Here is a 14,925-nt window from a genome sequence, read left to right on the forward strand (position 1 = left end):
CAACCCCAAATCATCCTTTTATTTCACTTACATCATTCTCGAGCATGCAGGTGATAATAATTCCCTGGTACCATTGTCATACACAGACATCTTAGAAAGAAAAGGAGTACTTGTGGCACCTTAGAGACTAACCAATTTATTTGAGCATAAGCTTTCGTGAGCTACAGCTCACTTCATCGGATGCATACTGTGGAAAGTATAGAAGATCGTTTTATACACACAAAGCATGAAAAAATGGGTGTTTACCACTACAAAAGGTTTTCTCTCCCCCCACCCCACTCTCCTGCTGGTAATAACTTATGTAAAGTGATCACTCTCCTTACAATGTGTATGATAATCAAGTTGGGCCATTTCCAGCACAAATCCAGGTTTTCTCCCCCATGAAGACAGGTTTCAGAGTAACAGCCGTGTTAGTCTGTATTCGCAAAAAGAAAAGGAGTACTTGTGGCACCTTGGTTAGTCTCTAAGGTGCCACAAGTACTCCTTTTCTCCCCCATGAAATGGCCCAACTTGATTATCAGACACATTGTAAGGAGAGTGATCACTTTAGATAAGCTATCACCAGCAGGAGAGTGGGGTGGGGGGAGAGAAAACCTTTTGTAGTGGTAAACACCCATTTTTTCATGCTTTGTGTGAATAAAAAGATCTATACTTTCCACAGTATGCATCCGATGAAGTGAGCTGTAGCTCAGGAAAGCTTACGCTCAAATAAATTCGTTAGTCTCTAAGGTGCCACAAGTACTCCTTTTCTTTTTGCGAATACAGACTAACAGGGCTGTTACTCTGAAACCAGACATCTTAGGTTAGCAGCAGCTTGATGGGGAAGGAATGCAAGGAAAACACATTCTTCCCTTGATAGATAATGAATTCATTAAGTATGTTTAGAAACGGCTCTTGGTAGAAGAACAATGGGACAATTCCCTTTCCTGATCCCAGTCTTGCTCATTTCTGTTTAATGATTACTAGAGGAAAGGACGAAACCCATTTTAGCCTTTACTACATTAGAGATTTTAGCAAAAACTTCCCCCCAACTTTCAACAGTAGCACCAGTGGCAACCCTAGTCTACACAAGAGATCAGCAGTTTCTTAGTTAATTGTATTAGTTAAATTCAATATTAAAGCTGCTCCTTGAAAAGTTTAATTAATACTGTGATAAAAAGCCCAGCACTGGCTTGAGCTTTGGCTATAGCATGCAGCTAAACAAATAACTTTTACTGCAACTCCCTAGCATAAACATGGCCTGAGAAGCCTGTCTGCTCAGTTTATCATTATTATTGTTTGAACTTTCCACTGTTCCTGTAGTGCCCACACAGCCGGAACCAGTGCTGGTAATGCTGGGTGTGCTAGCAGAGGCAGGCCCTGCCGCTTACACCCTGCTTCCCGGGGGAGGTCAGAAAACCTTTGCCAGGTCTTCAGGAAAGCTCCCGCTGTGGTACACGAAGCTGTGCGGGGGGTGGCAGCGCAGCGGCCGCCACAGACGCTCGCGCCAGGGCCAAGGCTCTCCCCCTTTACCTCGCACGGGGCTCTCGCGTTAGCACCAGCTCCGGGGCTGCATAAGAGCAGGGAGCAGCGCACATCTGGCTGGGCAGGCCAAGCAGGGACCGCCTGGGCTGCCGTGCGAGAGGAAGGGGGGTAGCTCAAGCAGCGGGCAACTCACCCTCCATGCAGGTCTACGTGGAGAGCGGCAGAGAGACGCGGGGGCGAGGCGGGGGGACTGGAAAGGGCCCCCCCCCCCCCGGTAGGGGGTTAAGTAAGGAAATCCCGTCCCAGGCTCCTCGGGGGAGGGCAGGACAAGGGGACACCGCAGCAGGACACATTTTTTGTCGCAGCAGTGCCAGGCTACCCGAGCTCCCTTCAGGGGACCCACCCTGCCGCCCCCCGGCGCCGGGGGCTTGGCCAGGCACCCAACCGCCCCCATGCGCCGGGCTGCCCCGGGCCGCGCGGCTCGCTACCTTCCAGGGCTGCTCCTGCCGCAGGTCTCGGAAGTCCTGCCCGTAGATGGACTCCAGCACCTGCAGCTCGTTCTCCTGGCGGAGCAAGTAACTCTCCGGGGCCTCCTCCGCCCCCAGCGCGCCGCTCACCCGGGCCATGTCAGCTCCGGCAGCTGCAGCGGGAGCCGCTGCCAGCCATGGCACGGCCGCCCCCGCCGAGCACTGGCCCCAGGCGCCCGCCAGCGAGAGCGCGGCCCTTCTGCCTTGGGAGCCGGCCTCTGCCGCAGGCCCTACCCGCCGCTGGTGCTGCCCCCCGCGGTCGCAGGAGGAGCTGCCGCCTCTCAAGCACGGTGAAACTGGGGCCTCCCGAGCTCCCGCAGCTCCCCAGCCCTGCCCGGCCTCCTCCCTAGAGCTCAGCCCCGGGACACCTCCTGCCTCTGCACAGCGCTTCTCCACCTCAGCCCCAGATACTCCCTCACCCCCTCCTGGCGTCTGACAGATGAAGGGGAAAGGAACAAGACTGAAGCACCCGCGGGGGAAATGATGCTCTGACCTTGACTAGCACTGGCTCTCAAAAAGTCCTCAGTCTAAGACTGGAAATGAAGTGAGCTGTAGCTCAGGAAAGCTTATGCTCAAATAAATTTGTTCGTCTCTAAGGTGCTACAAGTACTCCTTTTCTTTCAGTGCCTTAGGTAAACGGATAGGTTCTAGTGTTTATGAACCCTTGAGACTTCTCATACACTTTCTTTTGGGGGGGTGGGCACAATTAAGATCGCAGCCCCATTTTGCTAGGTGCTGCATGAATACACAGAAAGACGTGGTCCCAGCCCGGAGAAGTTTAATACAATTATATTTCATGCAGTGCATAGTTAACCTGTGGAACCCATCTTGAGTCCAAGAATTTTGTAGGTTTCAAAAAATGGGTTAGACATTTATATGGATAATGAGAACATCTGCAGTTATATTAGAATAAAAAATGAGGACTAAAAACCCTCCTGTTTCTGGGTATACGTCAATCACTAAGATGACAGCTTTAGGAAAAAATCTGTCCTATGGATAAGTTAGTCTATATTTGCCCACTATGAAACTTCTTACAGATTTTTCTGAAGCATCTGGTTTAGTCAGACTGAGGGACTGATTCCCTATGGCAAGTTCTGTGTTCAAACTTTATAAAAAATAGTCAAAGATATTGTCAAAGACAACAGAGTAAATAAAATTTGAAATGTTTAGGCACAGCTGATTTTGAGCTATGACAGCAAGTAAAATAAAAAAACCTTTTGGAAACTTTTCAGCAAAAGCAAAATCCTGACATCATATGACATTACACCCTAAACATTCCTAATAATTCTCCTTTGCCACAAATCCATACATGACCTTTCAGACATCAGATGGGGTTGTCAAAATCAATCATTTAAGAGAAATGAAGGTACCTTTGGAGAAACTACTATCTCTGTATAGTAATGATAATATCCAAACCTTGCCTGAACACTGAACTACTTTACTATTAAAAAAATAACAAGGCAAACTGTCTTGATAGCAGTTCTAATTCTTTCTCAATACAGTTCATGCCTTTCAGATCACTGCTCTGAGGCATACCACTAATATTTGAAATAACACATACATGCTACACAATACAACCCCCAAAAGCCAAATTCCCATATTGTAAAGAAACTGAACACCCACTGGACAGAAATATTGGAAGCAAGAAGAATGTGCTTTCGTTGTAGAAGAAGTAATCATCTGATAATCAGCTGTAAGTAGATATGTACTATTAATTAGTACAGCATGAGATGGGGTGTGTTTTTTTATGGCATGATGTAGCCAGACAGCCAGCCCCCCCCCCCCCCCCTCAGACCAGCATTGCTGGAAACACAGGAGTAAGCCGGAACAGGGCACTTAACATATATTCCAGCACAGCCTTTGAAGCTGTGAAAGCACAGGTGTGCTGCTACAGTGTGCCTCTGGGAGCAGATACAACGATTAAGCTCACAGCAGGCAGAGGCCCTGTGACAGACATGGCTCTTAGCCCCTACTAAATAGCGTGATGCACACACACCAACATCCTAGTTGGGAAAATATTTACCCTGATAAAAGAAATGTCCAGTAGTCAACACTTATTGTTTCTCTCCCTTGCAAGTGTAAACTACTCTTGCGAAAGCTGGCGTCACCCAGACAGACCAGCCTCAATTTGGCATAAGAAAGGAGAAAGAGAATAAAGGAGTACAGAGGTATAAGTAGGGGACCTACAGCACCATGATTTTTGAGTGCTTTTCACTATCTATCTGCTGGTCAGATAAGTGACAGCCTCCCAAGGCTTCTGCAGCTAAGAGAGTCCCTACGCCTTGTCCCTTATTCGTCTTTCCGCGGAATTGAGTGACCGATCCTGGCTTGGCACCGCTGGAATCGAGAGATGCAAGGAGGGTAAGAAGCACCCACACCTCATCTCCTATCTTTAGTGTACACATATTTGAAATAGAGCTCTATACTTTGTTTTCTTTCTTTGGGATTGTGGCTTCAGTTTTGTAACTTGTTTGTGTGTGTAACATCTCTACATTTAAATAAGTAGGCACTAGCAATTTTGTAACCACATGATTAGAATCTAGCTTAATAAATTTTGGTAACCATTTGTGCATAAGCCTGACTTGTTTTCTCTGGTTTACTGTAAAGCAGCCAACACAATTAAAGAACCTCAGCCGTTTTGGCTCTAAAGCCTGGCCATTAGGTGAGAGTACTAAGATCCTAGCGTTGAGTTGTGCCGCCTCCACGGGGCAAACTCTTGGGGCACCTGTCAGTCAATCCTGGCTGCCCGCTGCGAAGGAGCTCTGAGCTCTAGCAGTTAAAGTCACAGGTGTGGAGAGGCTCTTAGTGCTGCCATTGGGGCACCTGTCAGTCAGTATTGACTGCCCGCTGCGAAGGAGCTCTGAGCTCTAGCAGTTAAAGTCACGGGTGGTTAGGACCTTGGGGCATCCGTCAGCCTAGCCCGGGCTGCCCGCCGCGAAGGGACAGTGCGTCCTAGCGGTTAAAGTCACGGATGGTATAAACGGGCATAGCTGGCACCTCACCAAACATCCTTGGCCATCGGCTAACAGAAATTGGCGTCACGAACAGGATTGTGATATAGGCTGCACTACAGTAACACAATGAAACCAGTCATGATAAACAGCACAGAATTCCCTGAGCTAGAGAAAAGTTTGACCCAAGAGGGATGGGGAAATCCTCTGTGGAGCAAAGAACTGCTGGAGAAATATTGGGGAAAACCAGCAGAGATCTGGCGGCATTTCTGTAACTGGAGAACTGCCTGCAAGATGAAGAAAGGGAAAGGAAAAGGTGCTTGTATATGGCTGCTTACTAACATTTGGCAAGCTGCCTGTAAGGATTATCATAGTCTGGCAATAGAATTTAATAGGCTACAACAGGAAAGGGACACACTGCGCAAGGAATGCCAGAATTTAGATACCAGAGTAAGAACACTGAATAGGGATATGGAACATCTTCAGAAAAGATTACTTCCCTTAATTGAGAAAGAAGGGGTAGAACGAAGGGAAAAGCTGGAGACTAAAACACGCAGTATCAACCGGGCTAAAGTTGAGACTGCTCTCTGGCTAGACCCTGAGGAATGGGATGGAGACATTTGGGATTCAGCAGATGAGTCCCCCTCCTCTGAAGAGGAAGGTCCCTCTGTAAAATTAAGACCAGCTATCACACATCACAAATCAGAAGAACATGAGGAAAATTTGAGTGGGGCAGAGCTGGATGAAGAAGGGGATGACAATTATCCATCCACCTCTTCAAAAACAAAGAAGGGAGGTAAAAAGGGAAAAGGGAGTAAAGCTCCAACACACTTTACCAAAATTACCACCCGCCAATATACTCCCATGGAGTTAAAAACAATCCAGGGAGATTTTGCTAGAAAGCCTGAGGAAGGTATAATAGAGTGGCTGGTCCGCCTCTGGGACACTGGGGGTGGATATATACGCCTGACAGCCCAAGAAACTGAGCGCCTTAACTTAGGTGCAGGAATATTCCTGGAACATTCAGAGGGGAACACCCCTAAAACACTTTGGTCTCTGGCTTGTCGATGGGCAAGAGGAATTTACCCAGCAGACCGAGATGAACCCACAGTAATGCACTGGACCAACATAGATGAGGTAAAAACAGCTCTATTAACTGTGGCTGTTATTAGCATGCTTGGCCAAAACCCTCAAGAGTTAGCCTATGAAAGCCCATGGGAGGGTCAGGTAGATGTAGATGATCTCAGACCCCTGCTTAAGGGAGTTCCAAGTAACCACAGGGCTATGGCACTGTCCCTTAGATCAGAAGTTGCAGCACATAACAGTACCTTTTGGGCACTGCTAAACCTTCTGGTGTCATACTTTAGAGAATTCGGAGACAACAGAGCACTGACAGGCAAAGCTAAGATATGTTCCCTTCAGGGAAACAAGGGGGCACCATCTAAAGGACATAAAAACAAGCGAGAGCCAACCCAAGAGGAAAAGGAGCTTAGAGCCAAGTTGTGGAGACAATGTCTGGCTTTAGGTTATCCCAGAGATGTGATAAATGGACTGCCCACAGAGCGGCTAAAATTATTCACCACCTTTAAAAGAGCTGACTGGGAGACAACTAATGCTACTCCCAGTGCACCTCTGCAGCTCTCTCCTCTTTCCCCACCTGCAGACACCCTGTATACTCCATTGCTGCAGCAACTGCAAGAGTTACCAGAGCAGGGAAACTAGCTTGCGGGGGTCAATCTCCTCTCCTAATAAACCAGCTTAAATCCAAAGAGGAGAAAACAGCAAAAGACCCCCGGATACATGTAACTGTAAATGACAAACACATTATTCCTTTCTTAATGGACACAGGGGCTCAAAGGTCCATGATTAAGCGAGAAAGTTTTCAGGGCTCGCCACCTACTGGCGGAAAGCAGGTACTTGTTACAGGAGTAAATGGCAGTACCACAACTTACACATTAGTTAAGATAAAACTGGATATCCCCTTGCAACCCCACCATCAGCCCCGAAAATATGAGGTGATTTTGGGCAATGCCAACATACTGGGCATGGACGTTTTAAGAGGAAAGAAGGGAAGGATTAATGGGGAAAGATGGGCTTTTGGAGTCAGTTCTGTTCCTCATGCCACCCACCTGGAAGAGGAAAGCCCTCCCCACTATTCTGTAAACTTACTTAGCAGCGCGCCTGCTCTCCCGCCCTCAACAGTAACAAACATAAAGCAGTATAATGTTCCAGCTGAGGCCATAAGCCCTGTTACTGACCTGATCAAAGATTTGGAACAGCGAGGAATTTTAATTCGTACCCACTCTCGCTTTAATTCTCCTGTGTGGCCCATCAAGAAACCAAATGGCAAATGGAGACTCATTATAGACTATAGGAAGCTAAACAGTAACACTGGACCATTAACTGCAGCAGTCCCTAGCATAACAGATATTGTAAACACCATACAAACCTGGGATAAACCCTGGCTAGCAGTATTAGATGTAAAGGACATGTTCTTCATGGTCCCTTTGCAACCAGCTGACCAGGAAAGATTTGCTTTTACTTGGAAAGGTGTACAATACACTTTTACCCGAATGCCACAAGGGTTTAAACACTCACCCACTATTTGCCATGGGGCACTGGCAAAGGTCCTAGATGACCTTATATTGCCACCCAATGTACAAACTGTGCAATACATTGATGACATCTTAATAGGTGGGAAAACCTCAGAAGAGGTACAGGAGGCTATGAATCAAATCAAAGGAGCACTAGAAGCCCTTAATTTAGAGTTACCAGCCGAGAAATGCCAAGGTCCCTCCCAAGAGATAAAATTCTTAGGTACTGTATGGATGGGAGGTAGGAGGTCTGTGCCTAATGACACTGTGCAAGAGCTAAATCAGGCACCCTCCCCTGAAAGTAAAGATCAATTGAGACAGATTTTGGGAACCCTGGGGTTTTGGAGAAAACATGTACCTGGCTTTACCATTATAGCCAGACCATTGTACAATTTGTTAAAGAAAAGTGCTGCCTGGGAATGGGCTCCTGCCCATGAGGAAGCCCTCAGGCAACTGATAGGGGAGATACACACCTATCAGGCTCTGGGTCCCATACATCCTGAAGCCCCATTCCATTTGTACCTAACTGTGGGAGCCACTGGAATGTCTTATGCTCTCTGGCAAGAAAGTGACACTGCTCCCAGACGACCAATTCAGTTTGGTTCCAAGTCATGGCAAGGGTCACAGGCTAACTACACGCCTTATGAGAAGGTGCTTCTGGCAGCTTACACAGCCTTGAGAGAAACTGAGGAATTAACTCAGGATAAGGACATCACAATTCACACTCCTCTTCCAATCATTAAACCTATATTGGAAGGGAAAGAGTTACCACCTGGTGTAGCACAAAAGATGACTATCCAAAGATGGGCACTTTACATACACCACAGGGTAGGGAGTGCAGACACTGCACAGAACCCCACTATGATTCAGGAATCCCTATGGAAAGTAGGAATGCCTGATGAATACCGCCTACCTCCACAGCAGTCTCCCATTAAGGATGCTGCCCCATTTGATCCTTCTAAGCCTGAGGGAGTATGGTTCACTGATGGCAGTGCCAGGCTGGTTAAAGGAAAATGGAAGGGAAAAGCTGCAGCAGTGCCTGCAGACACCTCTGCAGCACCCCTAACTGCTGAAATTGATGGGTCAGCACAACTTGCAGAATTGGCTGCAATTAAACTGGCCTGTGAAGCAGGAGCCACCGCAGTATATACGGACTCCTATGCGGTATGGGCAGGTGCCACTCAGTGGATCACTAACTGGAAAAATAACCACTGGAAAATAGGAGGTAAACCAGTCTGGGGACTGGAATACTGGAAGTGGTTATATCAGCATGCCCTGCAACAACCCCTGTCTATAGGACATGTCTCAGCTCATCAGAGGAATAATACCCCAGCTGCACAGTTAAACAATTTAGCCGATGCAGCTGCCCAGCTCTTTACCGCACAAGTAGAATGGGAACGCTTATATTCATGGTTACATGATAATTTAGGACACACAGGAAGTGATGAGTTAGTGCGGCAAGCACATATCAGGGGGTGGCCTATCACCCACAGACAGGCTAGAGACCTGGTGCAAGCCTGCACTATTTGTGCTGAGACTAGAAAACATATAGCAGAAGGACAAAGGTTTGCCAGGCTAAGAGATGGAAAAACACTATGGGCAACCTGGCAGGTCGACTATGTCGGACCACTGCCCACTACAAGGCAGAGGTGGAAATACATCTTGACTGGGGTAGAAATTGTTTCAGGGATTGGTTTTGCATATCCAACCCGATTGGCAACAGGGTTGTCCACAGTTATGGGACTAAACCGCTTAACAGCAATTGTCCCAATGCCTCAAGAAATCCAATCAGATAATGGTTCGCATTTTAAGAATAAACTTGTAAGGGAATGGACCCTTAACCATGGAGTCCAATGGACCTTCCACCTTCCATATCAACCTCAATCTAATGGCATGGTCGAGCGCTGGAATGGGTTGCTAAAGAATCACTTGAAGCCTACTGATGGCACATGGGGAGACAGACTGGACGAAGTGGTGCAGAGATTAAACAACAGACAGACTCCTACAGGAAGTCCAATCAGCAGGGGATTCTTCCCTACAGGGAAAGCTATCTCCCCTGCCAGAACACCACTGCACAGTTCCAAGTATGCTCCCGGAGACACTGTTGTGATTAAACACCCAGCCCTGGGAACCTTTACCTGTGTTTTGCATGCCTATAAAGAGAAAGGTGTATGGAGTGCCTTAAATGCTGATAAAAGGCTAATAACCATTACAGAGGCTTGGATCGCATCCAAGACCGGCTGACCATGTGATTTATTGCAGGAATGGTCCCATGGTTCCGAGCAACCTGCCAGCTAACCTGTCAGCAAAATGGACCATGCAGCAGACCTGTTTGATCACTAGAGACTACTATGGACTGTTGATATATTTGCCATTACTTATAATAGCAGGTGTAATTTTTGCTTTTGGTTTTAAAATAAGTTTTTTAGCTAGAACATGACCCACCAGAGATATGTTCCTGCAAGCCCTCATGATCCTTCTGTTGGCTCCAGTCACCTTGGCAATACCAGAACATCCTCTTCGGGGAGCAATCCAAACCATCGCCTCAGCTGCTGGTGCTACAAATTGCTGGATGTGCACCTTGCTAGATTCAACCAATGGACTGGGAATTGAATTTGTACCACTACATGCAGTGGCTGAGAATGGACAAACCTCATGGATGCAAAGGTTAGCTCAACACTTGGGATTTTCCCTCTCCCCGTTTTTACATTCGTTTGTGAATACTGTTTTAACCATTTTAATTATTGTAATTGTTTTTTGTGTAACTTTATGTATTATGAAGCGTTTGATTCAAACTGCTCTTTCCTCCACGCAAATCAGATACCTAGAGCTAAAAAGGGATCCTAACCAATTCCGTGAACCCTCATCCTCTAATTTGGTTGTTGGGTATTTCTAAATTTCCCCAAGGAGGGCAAGAGGTGCTGGCATCACCGCCACCTTGCAATCTGGGATGTAGTGTGGTGCATCGGGGGTGGAATGTAGCCAGACAGCCAGCCCCCGCCCCTCAGACCAGCATTGCTGGAAACACAGGAGTAAGCCGGAACAGGGCACTTAACATATATTCCAGCACAGCCTTTGAAGCTGTGAAAGCACAGGTGTGCTGCTACAATGTGCCTCTGGGAGCAGATACAACGATTAAGCTCACAGCAGGCAGAGGCCCTGTGACAGACATGGCTCTTAGCCCCTACTAAATAGCGTGATGCACACACACCAACATCCTAGTTGGGAAAATATTTACCCTGATAAAAGAAATGTCCAGTAGTCAACACTTATTGTTTCTCTCCCTTGCAAGTGTAAACTACTCTTGCGAAAGCTGGCGTCACCCAGACAGACCAGCCTCAATTTGGCATAAGAAAGGAGAAAGAGAATAAAGGAGTACAGAGGTATAAGTAGGGGACCTACAGCACCATGATTTTTGAGTGCTTTTCACTATCTATCTGCTGGTCAGATAAGTGACAGCCTCCCAAGGCTTCTGCAGCTAAGAGAGTCCCTACGCCTTGTCCCTTATTCGTCTTTCCGCGGAATTGAGTGACCGATCCTGGCTTGGCACCGCTGGAATCGAGAGATGCAAGGAGGGTAAGAAGCACCCACACCTCATCTCCTATGTTTAGTGTACACATATTTGAAATAGAGCTCTATACTTTGTTTTCTTTCTTTGGGATTGTGGCTTCAGTTTTGTAACTTGTTTGTGTGTGTAACATCTCTACATTTAAATAAGTAGGCACTAGCAATTTTGTAACCACATGATTAGAATCTAGCTTAATAAATTTTGGTAACCATTTGTGCATAAGCCTGACTTGTTTTCTCTGGTTTACTGTAAAGCAGCCAACACAATTAAAGAACCTCAGCCGTTTTGGCTCTAAAGCCTGGCCATTAGGTGAGAGTACTAAGATCCTAGCGTTGAGTTGTGCCGCCTCCACGGGGCAAACTCTTGGGGCACCTGTCAGTCAATCCTGGCTGCCCGCTGCGAAGGAGCTCTGAGCTCTAGCAGTTAAAGTCACAGGTGTGGAGAGGCTCTTAGTGCTGCCATTGGGGCACCTGTCAGTCAGTATTGACTGCCCGCTGCGAAGGAGCTCTGAGCTCTAGCAGTTAAAGTCACGGGTGGTGTCAAGGTTCCTCCCCCACTCTGAACTCTAGGGTACAGATGTGGGGACCTGCATGAAAAACCTCCTAAGCTTATCTTTACCAGCTTAGGTCAAAACTTCCCCAAGGTACAAAGTATTCCCCCCGTTGTCCTTGGACTGGCCGCTACCACCACCAAACTAATACTGGTTACTGGGGAAGAGCTGTTTGGACGCGTCCTTCCCCCCAAAATACTTCCCAAAACCTTGCACCCCACTTCCTGGACAAGGTTTGGTAAAAAGCCTCACCAATTTGCCTAGGTGACTACAGACCCAGACCCTTGGATCTTAAGAACAATGAACAATCCTCCCAACGCTTGCACCCCCCCTTTCCTGGGAAATGTTGGATAAAAAGCCTCACCAATTTGCATAGGTGACCACAGACCCAAACCCTTGGATCTGAGAACAATGAAAAAGCATTCAGTTTTCTTACAAGAAGACTTTTAATAAAAATAGAAGTAAATAGAAATAAAGAAATCCCCCCTGTAAAATCAGGATGGTAGATATCTTACAGGGTAATTAGATTCAAAAACATAGAGAACCCCTCTAGGCAAAACCTTAAGTTACAAAAAAGATACACAGACAGAAATAGTTATTCTATTCAGCACAATTCTTTTCTCAGCCATTTAAAGAAATCATAATCTAACACATACCTAGCTAGATTACTTACTAAAAGTTCTAAGACTCCATTCCTGGTCTATCCCTGGCAAAGACCAGCATACAGACAGACACAGACCCTTTGTTTCTCTCCCTCCTCCCAGCTTTTGAAAGTATCTTGTCTCCTCATTGGTCATTTTGGTCAGGTGCCAGCGAGGTTACCTTTAGCTTCTTAACCCTTTACAGGTGAGAGGAGCTTTCCCCTGGCCAGGAGGGATTTCAAAGGGGTTTACCCTTCCCTTTATATTTATGACAGGTGGTTAGGACCTTGGGGCATCCGTCAGCCTAGCCCGGGCTGCCCGCCGCGAAGGGACAGTGCGTCCTAGCGGTTAAAGTCACGGATGGTATAAACGGGCATAGCTGGCACCTCACCAAACATCCTTGGCCGTCGGCTAACACATGATGTGCCATAAAACAATTACAGATGTGAACTGGAAATAAAAGAACAGTGGTTAACCTTCTCATTGTTTTGAAATCTAGTTGTAGCATTTATTTATCTGTCTTTTGCAAAATGGATAACAAATATATATTTTTTCCTTTAGCAAGTCAATTTATGTGTGCCAGTTTACTTAGGGTTGCCAACTATCTAATCGAACGAACCCAAACACCCTTGCTCTGCTCCTTCTCTGAGGCCCCGCCCCCTCCACTCCACTTGAGTGCAGGGGGTTGGGGTGTGGGCTCTGGGATGAGGGGTGGGGATGAGGGGTTAGGAGTGTGGGAGGGGGCTCCAGGCTGAGCCTGGGGCAGGGGTTTGGGTGCAGGAGGGTGGGTGGGCTCTGGGAGGGAGTTTGGGTATGGAAGGGGGCTCAGGGCTGGGACAGATGGTTTGGGTGCAGGAGGACGTGCGGGCTGTGGCCAGGCGGCGCTTACCTTGTGCAGCTCCCGGAAGCGACCGGCAAGTCTGGCTCCTAGGCTCAGGGGCAGCCAGGAGGCTCTGTGTACTGTCCCTGCCTGCAGGCACTGCCTCCGCAGCTCCCATTAGCTGCGGTTCCATGGAGTCAGTGCTCAGGGGGGTGGGGAGCAGCGCACAAAGACTCTCTGAACCCCCTGCACCTCGGAGCCAGATGGACGTGCCAGTCGCTTCCAGGAGCTGCGTGGAGCCTGGGCAGGTAGGGAGCCTGCCTTACCCCATTGTGCTGCCGACTGGACTTTTAGTGGTCTAAAATCTCCCAGATTAGCTTCAGTAGCCTTCGGGAGATCGAGCCCGATTCCGGGAGACTCCTGGCCAATCCGGGAGAGTTGGCAACCCTAGTTTACATATCCAAAATGGGAATAATGAAATTTAAGCACCTTGTGGAGGAGTAGGGAGATTATTTAATTACAGTAGAATCTCAGAGATACAAACACCAGAGATAGAAACTGACAGGTCAACTGTGTCTGCAGATCTCATTTGGCACCAAAAGTATGCAATCAGGCAGCAGGAGAAACAAATAATAAAAATTAAAAAAGCAAATACTGTATGACTAAGCAAAATAGCAAGCAGTAGGTAGTGCAAATGTGTCACACCTTGAATTGATACAAAGCTAGAAATATTAAAAAAAACTCAAGAGTGGTGTTAGCCTCAGCAACATAGCAGTACAATATGGTATCAGGAAATCAACCATTACCATCACTCATCAACCATCATTTGGAAAAACCAGGAAAAAATAAAGCAATTTGCAAAAGAAGCCAAAAACAGCGGAGAAGTAAAAAGCAGGTGTATTGTGTGCAAAACTGCTGCTGCTGATTTTGATAAGGCAATGCATCTGTGGTTTGCACAAGAGAGATCAAAAGGCACTCCTATAAGTGGTGTGATGGTTACAGAAAAGGCAAAGTTACTCTACTGAGAAATGTATCCAGACAAAGGTGAGGAACAGTTTAAAGCAAGCACAGGGTGGCTCTGCTGGTTCAAAAATCAGCATGGAATACGACCTCTTCCCCATGAGGTCACCCACTAGGTCTCCACGAAACTCCTGGGTGGGAAGTCAGCCCTCCGAGGTCCTCCTTCTTCTAATTTGGGTGGTTTTTCGCTTAGGTTCCTCCTGCGGTCCCTGGGGCTTCCTGGTTTAGGAGCTAGAAGTTGGGGCCCTTCTGCGGCCAAGTAATCTTCCATCAAGGACACCACCTCAACGAGAGCCCTCAGCTGATGTCAGCAAACCCATCTGTGTAAACTGCTCTAGAACAATACCCTCTGCCACTTGAGGCGTGGTCAGCTTCTTGGGTTCCAACCACCTCCAGCAGTAATCTCAGAGTTGCTGAGCCACTGTCCAAGGTCGTGCCCCTGGGGAATGCCTCTCCCGTCGAAACTGCTGATGAAATGTTTCAGGGCTCACCCCGGTTTGGTCTAATACGGTGGCCTTCACTTTGGCATAGTTGAGGGCTTCTGTAAGGTCTAAGTTCCGGTAGGCCGTTTATGCTGGTCTGGTTAGGTATGGGGCCACTAGAGAAGCCCAGTATTCTGGAGGCCAGTGGGCCACCATGGCAACCTGTTCGAACGTGACCAAGAAGGCCTCTGGGTCATCCATGAGCCCTATTTTGGCCAGCCTCACTGGTAACCCAGTAAGGGTGTTCTCTGAGCTCTGGCTCACCCCAACAGGTCCAGGTGGTCCCTGCGGCTGTAGGAGCTCCGCCA

At 47.5% G+C, this 14,925-nt stretch overlaps 1 protein-coding gene across 1 annotated transcript in view; it reads right to left on the minus strand.

Annotated features, from left to right (window-relative positions):
* EIF2AK4 (eukaryotic translation initiation factor 2 alpha kinase 4) overlaps positions 1 to 2,491 on the minus strand; it is a 77,510-nt gene extending 75,019 nt beyond the window's left edge. Inside the window, exon 1 of the mRNA XM_077818913.1 lies at positions 1,953 to 2,491. Within this exon, the coding sequence (XP_077675039.1) occupies positions 1,953 to 2,090 (138 nt within the window). The 5' untranslated portion in view covers positions 2,091 to 2,491. The remainder of the gene's footprint in view (positions 1 to 1,952) is intronic.
* Positions 2,492 to 14,925: the final 12,434 nt, after the last annotated feature.

Source organism: Eretmochelys imbricata, chromosome 6, assembly GCF_965152235.1.
Source record: "Eretmochelys imbricata isolate rEreImb1 chromosome 6, rEreImb1.hap1, whole genome shotgun sequence".
Classification (NCBI taxonomy): Eukaryota; Metazoa; Chordata; order Testudines; family Cheloniidae; genus Eretmochelys; species Eretmochelys imbricata.